This window comes from Cricetulus griseus, assembly GCF_003668045.3.
Source record: "Cricetulus griseus strain 17A/GY chromosome 1 unlocalized genomic scaffold, alternate assembly CriGri-PICRH-1.0 chr1_0, whole genome shotgun sequence".
Lineage (NCBI taxonomy): Eukaryota > Metazoa > Chordata > Mammalia > Rodentia > Cricetidae > Cricetulus > Cricetulus griseus.
In genome coordinates this window covers 189493020-189511007 of record NW_023276806.1, presented here as the reverse complement: position 1 = coordinate 189511007, position 17988 = coordinate 189493020, and the positions used below count along the sequence as shown (strand labels likewise).

The 17988-nt window shown below is 49.5% G+C and overlaps 1 protein-coding gene across 5 annotated transcripts in view; it reads left to right on the top strand.

The window, feature by feature from the left end:
- Clec2l (C-type lectin domain family 2 member L) overlaps positions 1-12507 on the top strand; it is a 43571-nt gene extending 31064 nt beyond the window's left edge. For 3 of the 5 annotated variants that reach the window (XM_035451231.1, XM_035451233.1, XM_035451234.1), the window contains 5 exons: positions 1017-1723; positions 5645-5719; positions 9484-9650; positions 10152-10252; positions 11778-12507. In XM_035451231.1, the coding sequence (XP_035307122.1) occupies positions 5707-5719; positions 9484-9650; positions 10152-10252; positions 11778-11889 (393 nt within the window). In that variant the 5' untranslated portion in view covers positions 1017-1723; positions 5645-5706 and the 3' untranslated portion in view covers positions 11890-12507. Of the gene's footprint in view, positions 1-475; positions 1724-5644; positions 5720-9483; positions 9651-10151; positions 10253-11777 lie in introns of those variants that run through there. The other 2 variants (XM_035451235.1, XM_035451232.1) reach the window with 2 other exon arrangements.
- Positions 12508-17988: the final 5481 nt, after the last annotated feature.

Genomic DNA, 17988 nt, shown 5'->3' with positions numbered 1-17988 from the left:
CACTGGCATAAGAGCAGCCAGCATAATGTCCTTCTGTCCATGCTGCCTGCTTTGGAGAAAGCATCCCCATGAAGGAGTGAAGAGACTCTTCATTCTGACAAGGGTGGGATAGATGTACACACACTCCTTTTCTACTAAGTTCCTATAGCCCAGTTGAGTTGTAGGCTGACCGAGGATGCTGCATCCAGTGGAGTGTTTTGAGTCCCAGTCTGTATTGTGCAATGCAAAGATCAAGTCCTACTCTAGGGAACCCAAAGAAGTCAGCACAGTTCTTAATCCCAAGGAGCTAGGGGCTGGTCATCATAGTGACAGTGCACAGAATTCAGCATGTTGGACATAGTTCTTTTTTTTTATTTTATTTTTATACATATACAGTGTTTTGTCTGCATATTTGCCTATATGCCAGAAGAGGGCACCAGATCTCATTACAGATGGTTGTGAGCCACCATGTGGTTGCTGGGAATTGAACTCAGGACCTCTGGAAGAACAGCCAGTGCTCTTAACCTCTGAGCCATCTCCCCAGCCCTGGACACAGTTCTAAGCACTCTACTGTCCTCTTTCAGCAGCCACAGGGCATCTGTACCAGAAACCCTTGTCTGACCCCAAGATTCAAGCATGCTCGAGAGCCCGAGATCAAATGGCATATTTGCATGGAATCTGCTCCCATCTCACAGGCTTTAAACATCTCTAAGTGCCCTATAGTATCAAATATAATGTACACGCTTCGTGCTTAGTTGCCATTCTGTATTGCTCAAGGAAAAACAATAACATGAAAGTCTGATGCCAATTTTTCTTATGTCAACCTAGAGTTGGTTGAGTCTGTGGCTATGGACCCACAGTTAGGGAGGGCCCCGTGTTCACTGATGTCTCCTAAGAACCAGAGCAGTAGATGCTGACATGGGGTAAGAGGAGCAGAATAGACGCTCAGTAACTTGGTAACGTGTGCACATTCAGAAAGGGGCAGAGCATGGATGTGAACCCGGGAAGTGACTTCAGACGCTGTACCTTGTTCTCAGTACACAGGTTTGAAAGACGGGAGAGAACTATGTACAGCAATGTGTTCTCCACCGCAGAATTGTGTGGCTCCAGGAGAAACAGACTGTGCCGAATCGCGCCCTAAGGACAGGAACAGTGAGAACAAGCTCCATGTTTCAGGGTTCTCACGCTGCCTGAAGCCACACACCCAGACTCCCGGTGGACGAAGACATAGATTCTAGGTGCAGTTTAGGGTAGACCCCTCAAGGAATCCAGTGAAGATTGCAGCAGGACCCCAGTGTAGACTCCTGAAGGAGTCCAGTAGAGAACCCTAGCATAGACCCCCACGCCCGGAAGAACCCAGTGTAGACCCCAGTAGAACTCAACTTACACCCCCTGAGAAATGTAACTTATCTCCCAGAGGAACCCAGCATAGACTTCTGGAAGAACCCAGTGTAGCTCCCGATGGAGCCCAGCATAGGCCTCTAAACCCAGTCGAGATCCCTGGAGAAGCTTAGTATAGACCCTTGAAGAGCCTAATGTAGTCCTCTAGTGGACCCCAGCACAGACTCCAGGAGGGATGTAATGTGTACTCATGATAGAGTCCAGCATGGGTCTCCAGCTGAGCCCAGTGTAGACCCCTGGAAGAGACCAGCATATACCCTTGGAGGAAACTACTGTTGGACCCCGGGATAACCCAGTGTAGAACTGTGGAGCAACACAACATAGACGCCTGGAACAGCCCAGGGTAAGTCTCCAGAGCAGTGGTTCTCACCCTTCCTAATGCTGCGACCCTTTGATACAGTTCCTAATGTTGTGTTGTGGTGACTGCAACCATAAAATTATTATTATTTTGTTTTGTTTTTTGTTTTTTGTTTTTTTTGAGACAGGGTTTCTTTGTGTGGCCCAGACTGTCCTAGAACTCGCTCTGTAGACCAAGTTGGCCTCAAACTCACAGAGATCCGCCTGCTTCTGCATTTTGAGTACTGGGATTAAAGGCATGTGCCACCATCACCCCTGATCATAAAATTATCCTCATTGCTACTTCATAACTGCGTTTTGCTACCATTATGAATCCTAATGTAAATATCTGTGTTTTCTGATGGTCTTAGTCAATCCCTGTGAAAGGGCCATTTGCCCCCCCCCCACCAGGGGATCGTGACCCCCAGGTTGAGAGCCACTGCTCTAAAGGAACCCAGCATGGGCCTCAGTGGAGCACAGTGTTGACCCCCTGAGGAGTCCAGCTTAGTTCCAGGAGAAATCCAACATAAACTCCTGGTACAGGCCGGTGTAGATGTGGTGGGTTTTCTGGTGCTACTTAGACCTGCTCAAAGGAATGATTCCAAAATGTTTGTGGGTCTCACAGGTCAAGACCACTGACTGAATACAGGATTTCACTCTATCCCTTTAGAAGCCCATTAAGAAACAGTAGAGGGACATTTTAAATGCCAGTCACAATAAGAACTGGAGCTAAGAGCTTGTGAGATGGGGCTGAGTGCTGACAGACTTAGGCCCATCTGTGAAAGACCGTTAAGCAGAGCAGCCACGGGTGTCACACTTCAGGATCCAAGTGCTCAGGGACGTGGGGATGGTGGAAGATAGACTGAAAACAGGAAGAAGGGTGTGGAATTTCTTTCAGAGATATGGAGCCCACATCTAAATAGCCTGTCCCCATCTCTGACAGGAACTTGAGGTAAAACTCTCAAGATCGGGAGGGACTATTACACAGAACTACATAAGGAACAGGCCATGGAGTCTATTTCACATACTAAGTGTGGAGGGCACTCTCCTTGCCTTCTTAGGAAGAGCCCGCCCCAAGCCTATAGCCTCAGGGAAGGAAACAGAAGAGGTTCTTCCAATCTACCCAGGTGGAAAAAGCCAAGAAATTTAACAGCCCCAAACCAACCTGCCAGACCCCCTGCCATGCTCCCACAGATAGCAGGGGCTCCAGGGAACTCTTTAGTCCTTTTGCCTTTAGCTGTGAATGATAACCAAACACCTACAGGAATTGGAATAAGCATTTTGAAAGGCTCTGTTGGGATGAGTTCACACTCTTCCTGCCTCTCCTCTTGTCAAACAGCTCTCAGTAGAATCTTCAGAGAAACTAGTACATCACCAAAACAAGAATAGTTGCTTTAAGTGAGGACACCATAGTACAGATGGAGCAAACCCCAAACACCTTAAGTTATCATTACAGAAGTGAAAAACCTGGTAGAAGGGTGAGAGGAGAAAGTTGAAGAAATCTTCGCAGAGATAAACCAGAGGTGAAGAGATAGGAGGAGGGGGGAGGAGGAAGGAGGAAGAGGGGGGGAGAGGAGGGGGAGAGGAGGGGGAGAGGAGGAGAGAGACCAATTTAAGAGCACAAACATTTGAAGACTTTGACTTTGAGAAGGAAATCAGAAAATGAAAGAGAAGAAGCCATCAGTGATATAATTAAAGAAAAACTTTCTGGCACTGAAGGACATGAATTTCCAGCTTGAAGGGGCCCATCAGTTGTCCATTGGAGTAGATAGAAATATCTGTATCCAACCAATGTGTGACATGCAGGATGGAATTCTTGGATAGACGCAAACTAAGTAGTTGAAATATAACAGCTCATGGTGAGCATAGAGAGCTAGGCTTTTCAAAAGCATCACTGGTGCTAGATGACAGCAAATACTTTTAAAGTTCTGAAGAAAGATTTCCAAGCTAAAATACTAACTCCAGGAGTACTAGTCACCATGGTATTTAATAAATTTTGCTTGGTGTTATGGTGGATTGTGTGTGTGTGTTCCCATGTGTGTGCACTCAAGAGTCAGTACCTGCAGAGGCCAGAAGACGGAGTTGGATCAGGATCTGGAGTTACTGGCAGTTGCGAGCTGCCTGACATGCGTGCTGGGAACTGAATTCAGGTCTTCTGCAAGAACACACTCTATAACTGTTTGTCCCTCTGTCCTTCAGTGCCAGAAAAATTTTAATTATATCACTGATGGTTTCTTCTCTTTCATTTTCTGATTTCCTTCTCAAAGTCTTCAAATATTTGTGCTCTTTTTTTGGAGGGGGTATTTGAGGCATGGTTTCCCTGTGACTTTGGAGTCTGTCCTGGAACTCGCTCTTGTAGACCAGGCTGGTCTGGAACTCACAGAGCTCCGCCTGCCTCTGCCTCCCGAGAGCTGGGACTAAAGGCGTGCGCCACCACTGCCGGCCCCCCTTTTTTCCAAGATCTTATCTCCAAGATCTTATAGAAAACAGTAATGATAGTATAAAAAAGGAGGCCCAGGATGCTGGTATGTTGGGAAACTGGATCCCTGCTGTGTTGCTGATAGAAATGTAAAAGGTTATGATCACTGTGGAAAACACTTTGATGTTTCCTCAAAAAGTTACACAGAATTACCACACGATCCAGCAGTTCTGCTCCTAGGCATGCACCCCAAAGAATTGGAAGCAGGGGTCCCAACAGATTTGTTCACATGTTCATAGCTGTGCTATTTACAGTGACCAAAGGGAAGCAACCCGGTTTTGCTACTAACTACCTGGTTTTGCTTCAGTTGCTGTGATAAAAATCCGAGACAGAAAACAATGTAGGGTTTATTTCAGCTCACAGTCCCAGGTTCTGGGCCAGCATTGCTGGGAAGTCAGGGCAGCAGCTTGAAGCGGCTGTCACATCTATAGTTAGGGGCACAGAGGGGCCGATGGCTGAGCACACATTCTGTAATCTTACACAACTGAAGCAGGACCTCAAGCCAGGGAAGAGGGCCACCTGCAGGTTCTTCCCACACCAATGAACACAGCCGAAGCAATCCCCCACAGACACGCCCAGCCTGATGGAGACAAGCGCTCACTGAAGCTCTCTTCACGGGTGGCCACACTGACGGGCAAAACTAACCATTGCAAATGGATAGACCCAATGTAATATATCCATAAAATGAAATAATGAACCATAACAGGAGTAAGGTTCTGTTACATGCCACTTGAGAACATGTTAAGTAAAATAGGCCTGACACCAAAGAAAAAGTGCTGCAAGATTCCACTCGTGAAATAAGTAGGACTGGCAAATGGGTCAAAGCAAGGCGGCTAGGAGATGGGGCGCAAGAGTTTCTGGTTAGTGGGTACGGAGCCTCTGCTTACAGAGGTGAAAGTTGTGCACACAGATAACAGGGCTAGCCTGGCTACTCATTGCTATTAATTGAGCACTTAAGATGGTTAAAATGGCAAGTTTTATGATGTATTACATGTATCTCATAAGATACACATCACAATAAAATAAGAAAACCTCTGTTCTAAGTCTAACAGGTTTCCTTTGTTTTGATAAAAATGTTAAGTGGGAATAAAAGTGAATAAGGAGAACCCGGGGTGGAGAAGGAGGAGGGGGGGGGGGCAGACACCCGGTCACAGGGCTGTGAGGGTGGAATGTGTGGAGCCTGGAACGGGCTGAAAAAAACAACAGGAGCGTCTAGGTCAGAAAGCTGTGACTGCCATCGAAGGAAGGAGTCTGTGGGCAGCAGTGGTGACAGAGCTGGGGCTGGAGTCCAGTAGGGAGTCTCTCAAATGGCAGGCATCACCGCAGTCACCCTGAGGGCTGGTTACAGCTTTTGCTCAGTTCCGCCCATAAGGCTCCTGCGGTTAGGACTGGACATGGTGGTGGGGTTGGGGCCGACAGCTGACGCGGTCCCATTTGTCTTCTCCTTAGATACCACCACACGCCTGCTGCTGGGAGCCATTGCAGTCCTGCTGTTCGCCATCTTGGTGGTGATGAGCATCTTGGGTGAGTGTCAGCAGCCCACACCTGTGCGTGCTGTGTGCACCAGTGCGCACACCTCGTCCCAGCGTGTCCCGTTAGGACGTTTCTCCACACATGGGAATGGGGGCAGGCACACAGTGCAGTAGAAATAGAGTGGGTGGCTGTTAGTGTAATTGTAACCTGAAGTAATACAATTCCACATGGACTGTGCACGCCCCATTCATTGGCCAAGTGGGAAGCAACGGTGTCAAGGAATTCGTTCCTAAATGCCATGGGCATTCAGAGCAGGCTAGGTTAGGCAGGCAAAGCCTCTTGGAGGTGACATTTGGAGATATGAGACTTTAAATGTCACATTCATTCAACAAACACTTATTGAACTTTGCTACATGCAAGATCCTAGGCTAAATGCTGGGTGGGGTGGGGACTAGTGAGAGGAGAGAGGGAGGGGGGGAGGGAGGGGGGAGGGGGGTTTTCCCTGCACTTGTTGATTCTAAGTTGTATTTAGCTCAAAATAATCCTTAAACTGAAGGGGTGTCCTTTGGAGTGGAATACTCTGTATTGTTTTGTTTTTTGGTTTTTCGAGACAGGGTTTCCCTGTGTAGCCCTGACTGTCCTGGAACTCACTTTGTAGACCTGGCTGGCCTTGAACTCACAGAGATCTGCCTGCCTCTGCCTTCCGAGTGCTGGGACTAAAAGCGTGTGCCACCACTCCCCAGCTAGGAGTAGAGTACACTGAATGCTACACAGGAAACATTTTAAAGGGGAGAGGCTTGCAAACGTGGAGTGTTGCCTGGCAGTTGACTGGGTTATGGAGGTAAAGCAGGGAGGCAAGGCTCCCAACAGGGATGAATGGGTGATCTGGGGAGACTTCCGGGAAAATGTCTTGGCCTCTGTGGAGTTTGCAGAAGTGATTGAAGCTTTTCTTCCTCCCTTCCTCTTCTTTTTGAGACAGGCTCTGATGTAGCCCAGGTTGGCCTTGAATTCCCAGTGTTTGCGGCTGGCTCTGAACTCCTGGTCTGACTGCCTTCACCTCCCCTGTGCAAGATCAGAGGCTTTGTGTGCCACACCAGGTGTGTCTGGTGTGTGTCACCAACCTGGCTTATGCAGTGCTGGGGACCAGACTCAGGCCGTGAGCACGCTAGGCAAGCGCCCATCCACTGATCCACTGACCGGCATCCCTAGTCTTTACTGTTTACTTTGTGTGTGTGTGTGTGTGTGTGTGTGTGTGTGTGTGTGTGTGTGTGTGTGTGTGTGTGTAGGCCAGAAGAGGGCATCATATCCCCTGGGGCTTGAGTTATAGGCAGTTTTGAGCCACCTCATGTGGGTGCTAGGAACTGAACTCAGGTTCTCTGCAAGAGCAGCTTGTACTTTTAGCCGCTGAGCCATCTCCCAGCCTCTTTAATTTTAGAAAGCATGTGGACCAGGAGTAGGTAGCCTCATTAAAATGGTGAAAATTCACTATCAATCTCTACCAAGATCTCCCTTGTCCAGCTTGTCCCTCGACAGGCGGGGGGTCTGAATGTGTTTACAAGTGGACTGAGAGGCCGCTGGGGTCAGATCAACTTTGCCTAGAATAAGGCTCCAAAAAGAATAATTTTCTCTTCACACCTGTCCCGCCTCAGCAGGTCAGCGGGTCAGGGAATGTGTGGACACAGCTTTGGTGCTTTCAGCAAAGCTCAGCTGTCTCTCAGGAGAACCAGGGAGGAGAGGCTACACCATGGACAGTACTCTCAAGTGGACCTGTGTCAGTGCTTAGGTGTGCCCAGAGAGTGTCCAGCAGTGTGCCAGTGTCCATGTGGTAGTAGATGCCCAGGACAGCGTAACCCCTTGGGTAGTATGCTGTATTCTTTGTCCTATCTTACTCAGTTATTTTTGTTTGTTTGTTTGTTTGTTTGTTTGTTTTCCGAGACAGGGTTTCTCTGTGTAGCTTTGGAGGCTGTCCTGGCACTCACTTTGGAGACCAGGCTGGTCTCGAATTCACAGAGATCCGCCTGCCTCTGCCTCCCGAGTGCTGGGATTAAAGGTGTGTGCCACCAATGCCCTACTACTACTCAGTATTTTAATTAATCATTTATATGAAGAAGAAAAAAACATGCTCATGGTATTTGCAGTTAGTGCCATTCCATATAATCAATGGGGAAAACAATCAAGATTAAAATTTACCTTTTAATTTATGGGCTACATAGTGGCACACACCTGGTGTCCCAGGGGAGGTAGAGGCAGGAGATCAGGAGTTCAAGGTCAGCCTTAGAGAATTTGAAGTCAGTGTCTTAGTCACTGTTCTAGTGCTGTGAAGAGGCACCATGACCACGGCAACTCTTATAAAGGAAAACATTTAATTGGGGCTGGCTCACAGTTCGGAGGTTTAGTCCTTTGTCATCATGGCAGGGAGCATGCTGACTTGCAAGCAGACATGGAGAAGGAGCTGATACATCTTGATCTGCAGGCAACAGGAAGTGAACTGAGACACTGGGCATAGCTTGAGCTGGGAGACCTCAAAGCCCGCCCCCACAGTGACACACTTCCTCTAACAAGGCCATATCCACTCCAACAAAGCCAAACCTCCTAACAGTGCCACTCACATAACCTTTGGGTGACAATTACATTCAAACTGCTACAGTCAGCTTTGGTGACAGGAGACTGTGTCAAAATCCAAAACTAAAACTTACTTATAAAACTAATGAGCCAGGAATTGTGATTTATGCTCTTTATCCCTGAGCTTGGGAAGCCAAGGCAGGCAGATCTCTGTGAGTTTGACGCCAGCCTGCTTTACATAGTGAGGTCCAGGTCAGCCAGGGCTAAAAAGTGAAACCAAACGAAAACTCAAATGAGCCCAAGGGAAGGAGAGATGCGTAAATCAAAGCCAAACAAACTTCTGGTTTTGGATTAACATGTGTTCTGGTCTCCAGGAGATGCAGAGTGTAAGTAACCACATGGAAACGAGGTCTTGGAGAGTTGATGTTCTGAACTGCTTTCCCAGAAAAGTGTGTGTGTGTGTGTGTGTGTGTGTGTGTGTGTGTGTGTGTGTTTGTGTGTACGCCACGTGAGCTATGGAGGACCCAAGAGGGCATGGGATCCCCTAGAACTGGGGTTGAGGACAGTTGTGAGCTGCCATGTGGTTGCTGGGAATTGAATCCAGATTGTTTGCAAGAACAGCAAGTGCTCTTAACCTCTGGGCCATTTTTCCAGCCCCACTTTAAAAATATTTTTTACACTTATATTTAGTGGTGGGGTTGTGGGTGTAAAAGTCAAGGGACAATATGCACGAGTTAGTTCTCAAGTTCTCACCTCCCACTGCGTGGGTCCCAGGGATGCAACTCAGGCTGGGAGGCAAAGTGTCTTTACTTACTGAGCAAATCATCTACCCAGCTCAGGACTCAAAATTAAAAGGGATTTTCTAGAAGTTCAGTGGTGAGCAGGGTGGTGGAGCTAGCCAGTGAGGGAGAGCATGGTTGTGAGAATGGCACACTGTCCTGCCAGGGTCCCACCCTGGCTGCAGAGTTGTGGCCTTCAGGTCACGTCTGGTCTGAGTTCCTAGGGTTAAGAGAGAGAACTTTCCTTGGGTTTGTCCCCGACGGTGACACACTGACCAACTTCCTCAGTGCCCCTTTTCTTGTTAATGTCATCTGGAACTCCTCTCTGAGGCACAGTGACTTCAGCAGTGTCTCTGAAGGGCATTGAAGTCCAGGTGGAGGGAAGGAATGATGGGAAAAGGGCTGGGGACACAGTGGGGATCTGGCAGTGCCAGGCACACTCGGAGACGCTCAGCCCCCTCTCCCTCCCTGCAGCTTCCAAGGGCTGCATCAAGTGTGAGACGCCCTGTCCTGAGGATTGGCTGCTCTACGGAAGGAAATGCTACTACTTCTCCGAGGAGCCCCGAGACTGGAACACGGGGAGGCAATACTGCCATACCCATGAGGCAGCACTGGCTGTGATCCAGAGCCAGAAGGAACTGGTAAGCGCCTGGGTCGGAAGCAGGGGCCCCCAGGCCTATGCTGACTCTAAGGGGAGACAGAACCCCCTGATCTCTTGGTCATTTTGGACATTGTGGCACAGTGCTGCACACTTTGGAAATATGAGCGGGTCTCAAACCAATTTCTGTTTGTCTGCGATGCACAATATTTCTGTGTCACTTTCTGAGAAAGTCCCAGAAGTACAGGCCGGACAACCTACAGTGGGTAGAATCTGGCCAGGAGTCAACATATCCTGTAGGCCAGGCAAGCTATGGGATGGGACCTTTTCAAGCTGTGGCAAGCTTGGGAAGCTGTTGCGGTCTTGCTCCAGCAGTGTGGCTGCCTAGGGCTCTGTGGTCGTTGATCCTCACACTTCCATCACAGTGACACACCGCCTCAGTGCTCACATCTCCCTAGAGCCAGCATCGTCCAGGCCGGCCTGGGCCCTGCAACGGAGACAAAACGGCACCACCCCATGTCGGGGTTTCTCTTTCCCTTTGCAGGAATTTATGTTCAAGTTCACACGGAGGGAACCCTGGATTGGCCTGCGCAGAGTTGGAGACGACTTCCATTGGGTCAATGGGGACCCATTTGACCCAGACACGTGAGTGGGGACTCCATTTTCTAGAAGAGAGATGAGCTTTCACAAGGAAGGTGTAAGCCCAGAGGCAGGTCTCAGACAGATGCATGTGGTTTTGAGCCAGCTACAGTTGACAGGTCTCTAGGGCAAGTCAGGGGTGGTGTCTGGCAGGAGGGTCCTTTATGAAAGTGACTTGATTTCCCTCTAAGTCCAGCCTGGTTTGGTAGTCCTGCCATTACAGAGCTTCTTGGTGAAAGGCACAGGTACCCTCTATCTGTGACTACCCCATCCACCTATGCCACTCCTGGCCAGAACTTAGTCACATGTCCGCACCTGTTTGCAAGGGATGGTGGACGGTGTGACTTCTATAGGCAGTGGGCCCCAAATGCATTGTGGCAACGGAAGACAGAGACTCTAAGCACAGTTGCCCACTGGTGTTACTGATGACTTTTTTCTGTGATGTCATCTTCTGGTTCAGGTGCCCTGAGGGAGGTGTTGGGTACACAGTGGTGCCGTTTGTATGGCCCAAGTGATGTGGCAGTGATCTTGGGGGTGGCAAGTGTGATTGTGGTAGTGGATTGCTGCCCTGTAGGTCTATGTGGTGGCTGGGTACGCTTAGGGACAGGCAGACTCCACCTATGGAGGGAGCACTGTGCTCTAGGGTGCCAGCTCAGAAAGAGCATGGCTGTCACTCTGATGGTGACAGCAAGAGTGGCCCCAAGTGAGAAGGGCTCCTGGCAGCAGGGCTGGTGATGTGTGTGGCCCACCTAAGCCTAGAGCCAGCCAGAAGCCTTTCCCACGTCCTTTCCTGTCACTCCAACTTAGGGGCTTCGCCTCTTCCGCAGCCTCTCAGTGTCTCTTTCTTTCTCCCAGGCAAGACCATGGAAGAACCTTTCTTTGTCTTTCTGGAAACTTCCTGCTGTTATTGTTCCAGGGAGTTCTGGAGGCTAGGGTCTCTCAAGGGCTGACCACTGGGCAAGGACACTGCCCTTGGGTTGCCACCCTCTCAGCTGCCAGGGAGCACAGACTGGGTGAACAGGCATGGTTTCTATGGAATTCTCCAGGGCTGTGTGTGCATGGTTTTGGTGAATTGCAGGCTGTGCAGCTCCGTTCTTCCAGGATGACTACGTTCCTGAGCTTTTACTGTGTGCCAGACACTGTGCTGGGAGGAGCAGGGCATAGAACCTACACGCTGTTCAGAAGCTGGCTGCCTTGGGGAGGGGTGGGGACGGACACAGCCCCTCAAGGCTGTGATGAAGAGTGCCTCACGGTGCTAACAGGGTTCTGTGGGAAGTAAGGTGGCCAGAGAGTGGCTCTGAACTGGCACCTTGGAGCTGACCTTAGAAGGAGACAGGAACGGAATAAAGAAGGTAGGCAGTGTTGGTGGCTGGTGTGTTGAACAGTTAGTTGCAGTGGCTGGAGCACAGGGCTGGTACAGTGGGGGACTAAGCTAGAAAGGCGTGTCAGTGGCTGTCTTGGAAGGGCCTGTAGGACCACCTGTGATGGGCTGCGTGAGAGCGGGCGCTTGATCTTTTCTCTCCTTTCACAGATTCACCATCTCGGGGATGGGGGAGTGCGTCTTTGTGGAACCCACCAGGCTGGTGTCTACAGAGTGTCTGGCGACCCGGCCCTGGGTGTGCAGCAAGATGGCCTACACGTGACTTGGCTCTGGCAGGAGGTGGCCCCTCTGCCCAGGTCCAAGGGCAGTGTCTGTTCTACCTACCACCTGCTTCCAGCAGGAGCCACCACCCTCTCTGAATGGAAGTAGCCAGCCAGGTGGTCTCTGCCACTGTCCCCTCTTGGGCTCCAGAGCTCAGAGGCCCTGGTTCCTGGCTTCTCCTGTCCCCAGGCAGGCCCTGCGGCTTAGCAGTTATATCTCATGTGCTAAGTAGTGTAGACATCTTGCCCCCATACACACAAGCACACGTGTGTACACACGTGTACACACACAAACACACCACACACACACGCAGGCTCTTTGTAATAGGTCACCCTTCCTTGGCTCTGCCCAGGAGCTTCCTCACTGCAGCCCTGGTGCTTCTGGGCAGAAGGGGGCTGACATGGATCATACAGCTTTTGGCTCAGCAGCCTGCCCTCCCTAGTGGATTCTCTCAGGTTGCTGGGGGAGGCAGGCAGGCACAGCTTCCTCTGCACCTTGGAGAGAACAGCCAGGGCTGGAGGTCCCTGGGTCAGTCCTCCCTGCCTTCCCGGGGTCCTCAGGCAGGGCCCCTGCTGTGCTGTGGTGCTGTTGTCACTAATGGAATAAAGGCATAACTGCATCTGTGAGTCTGCTGCCATTTGTTTCAGGGTCACAGCTTGGGGAGGGGCAGACGGGCAGTCTGTGGGGGCCACCATAAAGATGCACTTGTCCCAGTGTGACAGGCAGCATTGTGTAGGAACCTAGGATGAAAAGAATGAGCAACGAAACGGAACACATTTCCCAGCCCAGGCTCCATTTAACGTTGGTGGCAGCTACGCTACTCTCAGCCGTGTGAAGGGTGGACTCCACTCTGCTATCTTCATGGCCTTTTGACTCTCAATATGACAAATGCTTATTCACACCTACTGTGCTGGAGTTTTATGTCAACAAGACACAGCTAGGGTCCTTTAAGAGGAGGGAACCTCAATGGAGAAAAGGCCTCCATAATAAGATCAGGCTGCCAGTAAGCCTGGAGGGCATTTTCTTAGTTAATGATTGATGGGAGGGCCCAGCCCATTGTGGGTGGGGCCACCCCTGGGCTGGTGGTCCTGGGTTCTATAAGGAAGCTGGCTGAGCAAGTCATGGGGAGAAAGCCAGTAAGCAGCTCCCCTCCATGGCCTCTGCATCAGCTCTGCCTCCAGGCTCCAGTCCTGACTTCCTTCAATGATGAACACTGATATGGAAGTTTAGGTCAAATGAACCCTTTCCTCCCCGAGTTGCTTATGGTCCTGGTATTCATCACAGCAACAGAAACTTTAGCAAAAACATACTGGTACCAGGATAGTGGGGTCTTGCTGTGACAGACCTGACCATGTGTTTTGGGAGGATTGTGGAAGAACTTTGGCTCTTTGGGTTGGAAAAGCCGTTAAGTGTTAAACCTTGGCGAGCTGTTCTGTGGGAGCTTGAAGATAAGAATGTTGAGGGCAATGCAGACAGTGGAAGCCTGCCTTCTTCAGAGAGAAGTTTGAGAGTCCCTTAAAGACTATCACGGGCGTTTGCTATTTTGAGTTGAAAGTCCGTGATTCCAGTCAGCTGAAGCAGAGGAATCAGCTGTGATGAATAAGGTAATAACCGCTACAGTGAAGTCTTTGCTCTTCTGGGACAGTGGATGCTGGTCGGCTGGAACTGAGAAATTAGCAGTGATTAAGAAGAGACCAGCACCACCAAGGTGAAGTCTTCTGAGAAGTGTTTCCGCAGGGGCTGCACACAGGAGCTATGTTCCAGGGCGGTCAAGGTTGGACCTCGTGCTGGCAGCTCTAGGAGTCACCTGTAAGAGTCTCCCAGCTGGTGCTGGTTTTGAAGGCGTGAAGGGGTCGTGGAGAGCAGCTGAGGCTTGGTGCTGTGAGAGACCAGGAGAGGCAGTTGGCGAAGGTGTAGCTGCAGTAGCAGCTGAAGACCAAGGACTGGAGGGTCACACGGAGTTCAGGTTTGGCACCAGGAAAGGTTATTGGTCAAACTAGCCCAATTGCAGCTGTGGACACCAGCATTTTGGAGACTCCAAACGGCCATGGGACAATCGCCAATGGCAGCAGCAGCTACGGGAGTGGAGCCTGCCTGAGCCTAGGAGACAAATGTGGGTGCTGTGGTTAGCCCTTTGGACCCCAGAATAGCGTGAGTGAATCCCAGACATTGGGCGCTGAGTTATTTACACTGCTGGAGTTTGGTTTTGCTATGTTCTGATTATGACCGTGTTCTGGTTCTTCCCTCTTAGAATAAGACAGCATTTATTTTATTTTACTGGAGTCCACAGTTGAGAGACTGAACTTTTAAAGAAGAGTTCTAAGAGACTTCGGATTTTAATAGATCTGATATTTTAGAGGCTGAACTTTTGTTGTTGTTTGGACAGGGTTTCTCTGTGTAGTCCTGACTGTCCTGGAACTCTCTCTGTAGACCAGGCTGGCCTGGGATTTACAGATCCTTCTTCTGTCTTGGCCTCCTGAGTTCTGGCTGGGATTAAAGGTGTGTGCCACCATGGCCTGCTGAGCCTGAATATTTAAAGTGTTAGAATTTGTAAAGACTGTGGAACTTTTAAAGTTATTTATGACTTAAATTGCAATATTTTATTAACATACCATCTTGGTGACAAATGAGAAGGAAAGGTTCTGATTGAAAAGTGATGTTTGTGGAGCTGGAGAGATGGTTCAGCAGTTAAGAGCATTGACTGCTCTTCCAGAGGTCCTGAGTTCAATTCCCAGCAACTACATGGTGGCTCACAACCACCTTGAATGAGATCGGGTGCCCTCTGCTGGCATGCAGGCAGAAGACATAATAAATAAAATCTTAAAAAAAAATTAAAAAAAAAAAAGAAAAGTGATGTTTGTGCTTAGTTGACAAGGGGTCAGTTGTATTGGCTAGTTTTATGTCTACAGGGTCATCTAAGAGAGGGAGCCTCAAATGCTTCCACAGCTGTATGCAGGCAAGCCTGTAGGATATTTTCCTAATTAGTGATTGATGGGGGAGTAATGGGGAATGTACTGTGTGTGTTTATTGATTGTTAAATAAAACACTGTTTGGCCAATGAAATGGCAAATTAGGCAGGACTAGGAGTCAAAGAGGATTCTGGGAAATGTAGTGGAGAAGTGATGAGCCAGACAGGAAGTGACATAGCAAGGAGACTCATATTTAAGCGAAGGAGAAACAGGAAGGGTCCTTTTTTTCTGTTTGCCTCCTCCAGCGACAGGATGTGAGCAAGGAGGGATGCCAATAAGGCATCCGATAAGATAAGTCTTATAAAATATATAGATTTATGATAATTAAGACTGAGCTAACAGACGAAGAATCCTAGTCATTGGCCAAGCAGCTTTGAACCTAATACAAGTTTCTGTGTATTCATTTGGGCCTAACTCGGGCAGGCGGCTAGCGTAAAGCTCACACGTGGCGGTGGGGCTCAGGTGGCTTTTGGCGGAAAGATTTATCTTAACAGGGGAGGGTCTAGTCCATCCTGGGTGGAGGCATCCCCGGACTGGTGGGAATCTGTGTCCGTATGCCCCCGGGAACATATAGAGAGAAGAGAGGAACTAGAGAACACTAGAATGTTCTGGAACGTTGCAGAAGAATGGTTTCTTCTACTTGGGGGAGGATGGGGTGAGGTGAGTGGGACAGATTCGGTGATGATCATGTCCGGCTGGGTATGGGCTTTGAAGGTCTTAGGTACCAGGTTTGCCTGGTAAGGGACTGGAGGGGCTCTGGGGAGCCCCCATCCCCATGTAGCCCGCAGGGGAGCCTGACCAGACTTCCTGCTGGTGTCTGTAACCAGGTGTGGGATGGATGGCTGCCTAGGAGCTGAGTCTTGGCATTTGGGTCCTGGCCCATTTTCAGAAAAAAAACCTCAGAGGCAAAATACAGCCCACAGGGTCCTGTTCACTCCTCTGAGTATAGTTTTCAGACAAAACTACTCGTTTCTGTTAATTTGTCTGTATGCTTTCTAGATATTTTTTCAGCTGTGGGTAATTTGGGTCTTCCCGGGAAGTCAGTGGGAGGGTGGGATGTAGGACAAGTGGTTAGGGAATTCTGGGGGTGTCCTCCACTTACAGTGTGGCAAAGGGCCACTGGCAGGCACCTGGTAGGGTCTCACTCTAATCTGTGTTTGGCTACCAAAGTCTCCAGAAGGGCTGGAGGGCTCAGAGGTGACCTTTCACGTCTTCTTAAATGCTCACTGAGCTGGAGAGATGCCTTAGTGGTTACAGCACTTATTCGTCATGCAGAGGATCTGGGTTCAGGTCCCAGCACTGACATGGTGGCTCACAACTGCCAGTAACAACTCTAAATCCCAGAGGGTCTGTAGTGGTTTGAATAGGAATGGCCCCATAGGCTCCTAGGTTTGAATGTTTGGTCATTAGGGAGTGGGATGAGGAGATGTGGCCCTGTTGGAGGACATGTATTACTGGGGCTGGGCTTTGAGGTTTCAAGGGCCCAAGCCAGGCCCAGTGGCTCTCTCTCTTCCTGCTGCCTACAGATGTAGATGGAGAACTCCTGGCTGTCATGATTGCCTGCATGCAGCCGTGCTCCCACCATAAGGATAAGGAACCAAACCTCAGAAACTGTGAGCCAGCCCCATTCAAATGCTTTCCTGTGTAAGAGCTGCCATGGTCATGGTGTCTTTTTGCAGCTGTAGAACATGGACTAAGACAGGACCCCAGGTCAGGCCTCTGCAGACACCAGCACACGACACACAGTTGTAATGCAGGTAAAACACTCCTATACATAAACAACAATACATATAATTTAAAAAAAAGTTCAAAGTCCACTGCCTGAGGCTTTAAGGCCATCAGACAAAACAGCTTTCCTAACCTTGAGCTCATCTTGGGACCACAGGCTCCTGAGTCACCAATATTAAGCAACTTTAAAACATGAAAAAGAAATCTCCTCCCTTATCTGTCCCCAGGGGGTAAAGTAAGAAAATCATGGCCAGCTTCCTTCTGCTGCCCTGGGACAGAGAGCTGATTCACTGTTACACCCCAGCCAGGTCAGGACCCCATCCTCAAGTGGTCTGAGATGGCTCAGGCAGTGCCTGTGTGGCCTCCTGTGTGGCCTCCTGTGGCCTTTTCCTCAGACCCATTTCTCATGCTCTTTGGGAGTGACTCATTAAAAAGTGTACCTAAAATCAGGGGTTGGGGGGGCTCAGTTTCACTAGGCAGTTTCCATCCCACACCCCAACCTGGGCCTCAGAATGGAGCAAGCAAGGCCTCTGTGAGGGCAGAGTGCAGCTGGGCTTTGGGGTGATGGAAGAGACTAAAGGGAAGACTTTGGAAGGGCCAGCGGCAGTTTGGCTCTGCATCAGGCACATATTTGATGTTTTCTTCCTCATGGCCTGTGAGGTGGATAAAGGGTCAATCTAAATGACAGTAGAGGCTCTTTGGGATTAGGTGATTCTTAGGAGCTATGAAGCAGGGAAGATTTGCCCTTTGGGAAACTACAGCGTCCCCTGGCTGATTGGCTTGAGGTGGAGGGTGACCTATGTATGCTTGTCACTGAGGAGGGGCTACCTCAGGAAGACATCTTTATGTCCACAGGTGACTCTTGTGATTCTCATTCATTCATTCTCTCTCTCTCTCTCTCTCTCTCTCTCTTTCATTTCCTAAGAATGACACACCAAGGAGGTAGCATGAACAGTGACTCTGAGTTCTTCAGAACAGAGCTCTTGCCTCCTGGAGACTCTTTTAGCCTCCAGGGACCACACCCTTCTCCCCAACACCTCTAGTTCATGAGGCAGACAGTCTTCCATGGCCTTCCTCTGTGTGGCTGCATCTCCAGCTTGTTGTCCCTCTGTTAGAAATAGATGAGACCCCTTGTCGCTGACCCACCATAAGCCACGGAACCCTGTGAAAGTCCTGTGGAGGGAAATGTGTCTCTGGGGTCTGGGGACTCTTCTAAGTTCTTCTAAGTTTTTGTTCATTGTGTTGGATCAAGGGGCATTATCATTTATGACATGTTTTTACACTCACAAAGTTTGCCTGGCAAACTGTAAGCTTGGCTTTTCCAGCAGCTGCTGTCTTCTCACCTCTGGGGCTTCCATGTGTTCTTATTCTTGGGTGGATTTATTTTATGTGTAGGGGTATTT